General features: G+C 50.9%; 1 protein-coding gene across 1 annotated transcript; it reads left to right on the forward strand.

The window, feature by feature from the left end:
* Positions 1 to 704: 704 nt before the first annotated feature.
* HOXD13 (homeobox D13) lies at positions 705 to 4,556 on the forward strand. The gene is made up of 2 exons (XM_034427955.3): positions 705 to 1,729; positions 3,215 to 4,556. The coding sequence occupies exons 1-2, from the start codon at positions 1,015 to 1,017 to the stop codon at positions 3,463 to 3,465; spliced, it is 966 nt and encodes a 321-aa protein (XP_034283846.2). The 5' UTR covers positions 705 to 1,014; the 3' UTR covers positions 3,466 to 4,556.
* The last annotated feature ends 1,444 nt before the right edge of the window (positions 4,557 to 6,000 follow it).

Raw genomic sequence — 6,000 nt, forward strand, 5'->3', positions numbered from 1 at the left:
GGAGAGGAGGCGGGGAAGGCGAAGGAGCAGCCTCTCGAGAGCGAGGGCCTAAAGACGGAAGCCTCTTGATTCTGGGCCCGTCCCTTCCTCCTGATGAACTATGAGAAATCTACGCCGCTCCCAAGCCTTTGTGAAAAAGCGAGACCAGGCAGGGTCCGTGTGGATGTGTGTGAGAGAGGGGGTGGGGGAGAGGAGAGAGAGAGCACGTACATATATGTAAATATGTCTACGTGTAGGGATGTATCTTCGTGTTTCCGTTTTTAACAACTCCTGTTTCTTTCCCTTTCCTTTCCCTCCCCTTCCCTCCCTTCCCTCTTTCCTTTCCTTTCCTTTCTTCCCTCCCCTCCCTTCCTTTTTTCCCTCCTTTCCTTTCTTTTCTTTTTCGCTCCCCTCCTTTCCTTTCCTTTTTCCCTCCTTTCCTTTCCTTCCCTCCAGCTTTCCTTTCCTTCCCTCCCGCCTTCCTTTCCCTACTTTCCTTTTCCTACTTTCCTTTCCTTTCCTTTTTTCCCTACTTTCCTTTCCTTTCCTTTCCTTTCCTTTCCTTTCCTTTCCTTTCCTTTCCTTTCCTTTCCTTTCCCTTCCCTACTTTCCTTGCCTTGAGAGAACTCAAGCCAAGTCCCAAACGAAGTTGGAAGAGGGAGGTGAGGGGAGAGCAGGGATCGCCGGCTCAACTCCCCCCCCGCCACACTCACCCGCCCCGCAGAGGGAGACACGTGCACCGCCTGGCCAATGAGGCCCCGGACCAGCTCCTTGGACGGCCGGGTGCGATGCTCCCCCCTCCCAGTGTGGCCTTGGTTTTTATAAACCATCCCGGGCGCTCGGAGAGGGAGGCCGCCGCTCTGCCGCTCCTTCGCCCCGCGTCCCGTCCGACTCGCACGCCATGAGCGCCTCTAGGCCTTCCCCTGAGGGCCAAGCCGGGGAGGAAGAGGAGCAGCAGCGGCGTCGGCGACGGAGGCAGCTGGAGCGGGGCTGCTTCGCGCGGGAAGCCTGAGCCGAGCGTCGGGCGCCCGGGAGATGGAAGCGCTGCGCGGAGAGCCCGGGGCAGGCGGCGGGGGCTGCTCGCAGAGCCGAAACTTTCTCTCCCCTCCCATCTTCGGGCCGTCGGCGCCGGGTTCGACGAGATCGGGCTTCGTCTACGAGCGCTCGGGCCCGGGGACCGTGGCGCGCTCCACGCCGTCCTCGTCCTCTGAAACGCCGTCCTCGTCTAAGGACTGCACCGCCGGACTTCCTATTGCGGCGGCGGCGGCGGCACCACCCTCGGCCACAACGGCCGCCGCCGCCGCCCTGGGCTATCCTCCAGGTTACCCCCCCTTTGGCCACGGTTACTACAGCTGCCGCATGGCGCACGGCGTGGGGCTCCAGCAGAACGCCGCGCTGAAAGCGGCCCCGCACACCGCCTTCCCGGTGGAGAAGTACATGGACGTGGCCGGCCTGGGAGCCGCCACCACGACCTCGGGCGTCGGCAGCGACCCTTCCTCGCGGGCCAAGGAGGTCTCTTTCTACCAGAGCTATGCGGCCACCGCCGGCCCCTACCAGCACGTGCCCCCCGGCTACCTGGACGTGGTTTCTAGTTTTGGACCGGCGGCCCCTTCGGGGGAACCCCGGCACGAGACCTACATCTCCATGGAAGGCTACCAGTCCTGGACTTTGGCTAACGGCTGGAACGGACAGGTGTACTGCTCTAAGGACCAGGCCCCGGGCTCCCACTTCTGGAAGTCTTCCTTCCCAGGTAGGCGCGCCCAGGCAGCCGGGAAGAAGCCGTGGGGCTCCCGGTAAAAAGTCAAGGCAGGGCCGTTCAAAACCAGGCGGTAGGTTGCAGGCTGTGCCGCCGCTTTGAGAAGCGCGGGCCTTCGCTTGGGGTCTGTGGTAGCTTCCTGATACTATGGACGGATGGTGCGAATGGTAGTCTGAGGTCTGAAGGGCTTCGGGTGAGAAAAGGTTGCACGTTAGGAAGGGAGGAGGAAGGAAGAAAGGAAGGAAGGAAGGGAGGGAGGGAGGGAGGGAGGGAGGGAGGAGGAAGGAAGGGAGGAAGGAAGGGAGGGAGGAAGGAAGGAAGGAAGGAAGGAAGGAAGGAAGGAAGGAAGGAAGGAAGGAAGGAAGGTTGGTTGGTTCGTGCATCGGCTGCCGCGTCCAGCTGCGAGTTGGGTTCCTCTTACTATTCAGTTTTCCTGTCGAACTTTAAAACCAGGCGCTGCCATGTTCCCCATCGAGCTCAGCGCAGAAGGCCAAGAAGCAATGGCTGCCCTGCCCGAAATCTGCAAAGTTTCTCTGCTCCCTCGAGCTGCCGGAAATGTTCGGCCAGGCCTAAAGCCGAGACTCCAGCCTGGTCCCATACAGTCCTCGGTCCGTTCCCGTTAATGATTGTGGCGTCAGAGCGTTCCTAAATTACAGCGAAATAATCGCATGATGAGGGGAATAAGAAGGATCTGAGAACTAAGAAGGAACTGAGTACTTCTGCCCCCACCCCGCCCCAGAGCCAGATCCACTCCAGTTCGGGCAGTTATTTAACCTTAGGAACGGAGCAGGACTAGAGAGCTACGGCCCGATCCTGCACCGACGTCCTCTGAAGTTACCCTAAGCTTCTTACGGACAGCCAAGTCATGGTTGTCCCAAAAGTGCTTTTTCAAAAGCCAACTGCACTTTGGGTTTCTTTTGTTTTTTGTTTTGAAGTCTTTTCTCTTCTCATCCAAGAAGAAGAAGTTTCCTGGATGAGAAGCGAAACGTCTTCAAGAAAAAAACACACAAAAAGTCCAGTTGCCTTTTGAAAAAAGCACCTTTGGGTTTCCCTAAACTTATTCCCCTTGGATTTATTCCTGGGGGGCGGGGGGGAAGGGGGGAAGGGGGGCGAGGATGCTCCCAATCTCTGCAGCTGTGCTTTCCCAATCAAATCAGCTGTGAACGTGTGGAGGAAGATGGGAGGAGAGGAAATCAGTGATTCTTAAAACTGCAAAAAGGTTGATGAAGGCCTTGGGGAATCTACGGTTTTATTCGTGGGGGGGGGAGTAGGGGCTACATAGAAATTGTCCCAGAGCAGCTGTAACATATGCCAGGCACCTATTGAGGGGGAACGTCTGTTCTGAGACCTCCAAGAGGAAGGAGAGGAGACAGCCAAAAGTCTCTCTAACTAACTCTTCCTTTTGTGGTACTCTGGGCTCTTGATAGGGAAAAATATCTCCTTTCCTGCTCACTTGTTGCCCTTCTTCTTCTCCGGCAGGGGAAGTTGCACTAAACCAGCCAGACCTGTGCGTGTACCGGCGTGGGCGGAAGAAGCGAGTGCCTTACACCAAGCTGCAGCTAAAGGAGCTGGAGAGCGAATACGCCCTGAATAAATTCATCAACAAGGACAAGCGGAGGCGGATTTCTGCGGCCACCAATCTCTCCGAAAGGCAGGTCACCATCTGGTTCCAGAACCGCAGAGTCAAAGACAAGAAAATCGTCTCCAAGCTGAAGGACACCGTGACTTGATCCCAGGAGGCTTTACAGAGGGAGGCTGGCTGGGAGCATCTTCCCTTCAAAAAAGGACTCTTGGAAAGACTTGAAATATATTTAAGGTCTCCTTTGTGTTAAAGGGCAGATCTGGGGAAGCGCTTCTGATCATGTTTGCAACTTCTGGATTGTAATGGAATGCTGCAAGTTTTTAAGGCTCTGGTTTAATCCCTTGGTCTTTTCTCCATTGCTATACTTTGTTAGGGTTTCTTCTTTTGTTTTTGTTTTTTCTTCTCTCCCTCCCCCCTCCCCCCTCCCAAAGAGCAGTGTAAGTAGCACATCTGCAGTCACACACTTTTCAACGGCTATCGGGCTAAGAACATTCAGGTGCTAAAAGGAGCTGGTAGGATTGTGGGAGAGAGATGTGTGAGCACACAAACATATTCCCTGAGGTGCCTGTGCCCCTACTTTTTCCTCTGGTCCACCACCCCTATTTAATAAGGATCAGGATAAATAGAACAATGGTGGTCCTGTTTCTCTGAGCCTGACTAGGTGGCTCAGTGGCTAAGACACTGAGCTTGTCGATCAGAAAGGTTGACAGTTCGAATCCATAGTATAGGTCTCCTGTGTGAGCAGGGGGTTGGACTAGATGACCTCCAAGGTCCCTTCCAACTCTGTTACTGTTATAAACTGTTAAACTCTGATTGAGATGCCATGGCTTAAAATCAATGAAGCCCCCGACCCTCATTTGTGACCAATCTCGTGCTGTAATGGAGCGTAATTTCAATGGGATATTTGGCCTGATCAACAACCTTTTCCAACCCTGGTCCCAACTGAGATTCGTTCTAAACCAAATGGCATTGGAGTTTCAAAACTTTAAAAGCCAATTGTGCCTATATGTTTAGCTATATAAAGATGTGTATAAATCAATGTGTATTTTAATATAAATATTGTATGCCCTGATATCTTCATCACAATCACGGTTGCCTTCATTCACCCTTCTGGGCACTGGGGAAAAAAAATTGTCCAAAAGGTTGAACGCCACTGATAGCTTTCGTTACTAAGGGAAACGGGTGTTAGTGAAAGAAGCAATAAATGCTAAACAGCTACAAGAGACTTGAGCAATTGGACTTAAGAGTTGGTGTTTTATTTCACTTGCCTATCTTCTCCGAGGGTGCTCTTTGTTGAGTCAGATAGAGATGGTGACAGCTTAGGTTGCAGATAGAAATGGAAGTTCTTCGCCCCAGATTCAAGGCAGCTAGCTGAACAAGGAACTGCCCTTCTTCAAAGAGACAAAAAAAAATAGGACAGCGTCCATGCACACAAGGCCCTTAACTAAGAGGGTTGTCATCTTGCAGCTTCTTAATTCCGTAATTAAGAGGGGCATAGCATACTCCCTCTGGCCTGGCAGTGGCAATCCATTTTCCTGGAATGAATGGAAAAAGCTCATTCTATGTCGTTATTTATTTATTTATTTATTTATTTATTTATTTATTTATTAAATTGATACACCACCTATCTCACTAGCCAAGTTCAATGGAGGGCTTTGATCAATTGGTAGATGCCTAGTGGAAAATCTTATGGCTATTATGCCAATGAGAGATCAAGACTCGGGATGCCCTGAAAGTGGAACCCACTGATCCTGCTAGAGAAGAAGACCTGCAGGGCAGCCAAAACCTGACCCTTTGGGCTCGAGCTGGCTCTAACCTACCACAACAGGGGCACAGGTGCGCATGTATAGACTCTACTACTAAAATAAAAAAAAATGGCTTTATCCTAATCACTCTTTTCATACGAATATTGCTGTACTATTTCACACATAGAAACTGATTTAAATGCTGTTTTCTTTCCTTTTCTTTTCATCCCTCTGACAACATAGTAACTTCTTAACAAGTTTCTCCTTAGACTTCAAACTTGGCAGGAAAGAAACATACAAAGTTAGGATGGTAACTGACAACTCTCCCCCCCCCTCCCGCTCAGAAAAGCTGGTAGGGCTTTCAATCCTTCACACAGTTTGCTCAGAGTAAGGACAAACTGTATTCAAATGGAGCTTGGTATTAGGTACGTTCATTCGTTCTTTCGTCACCTTGAGTTATCTATAAAAATAATAAAAGCAGGATAAAAATAAATAAAAATGATCTCTGCCCAGATGCTCAAAACTCATACATGGGTAAAGCTGGGAGGTGGCAACTCCTCCAGCACTTTAAATTTAAAGCCAGTTGGAAGAAGTGAGCGCTAAAGAGATTCTGTTTTCACCTTTCCTTTAAATAAACATTGAGCTGACTCTGGCCTTGGGTTTCAGCTCCTTGTTCCTAACATGGTGGGTTCACCATGATGATTCCAGCTCATTCTCCGAGGCTTCTCGTCCTTTGGCAGTATGAGAATCTGGCCAATATTTTCTCCTTTGGTCTTCCCAAACTTCATCTTTAGAAAGTGAAGGAACGGTCTGTCCTGATAGATTACGGATTTGCTTTTCATCCTTTCTTCAACTCTGCTCTTCCCTAGATTAAGATATTTCCCCTTTAGTTTAAAAACATACATTAAAAGGTTAGGTTCCCAAAAAGCCTCCAGGGC

The sequence above is a fragment of the Pantherophis guttatus genome, chromosome 1 (assembly GCF_059756535.1).
Source record: "Pantherophis guttatus breed Tessera chromosome 1, ASM5975653v1, whole genome shotgun sequence".
NCBI lineage: Eukaryota > Metazoa > Chordata > Lepidosauria > Squamata > Colubridae > Pantherophis > Pantherophis guttatus.

Coding starts and splice junctions, on each gene's coding strand:
- HOXD13 (XM_034427955.3), top strand. CDS start 1,015: ATGGAAGCGCTGCGCGGAGAGCCCGGGGCAGGCGGCGGGGGCTGCTCG. Junction 1,730..3,214: donor CTGGAAGTCTTCCTTCCCAG/GTAGGCGCGCCC, acceptor CTTCTCCGGCAG/GGGAAGTTGCACTAAACCAG.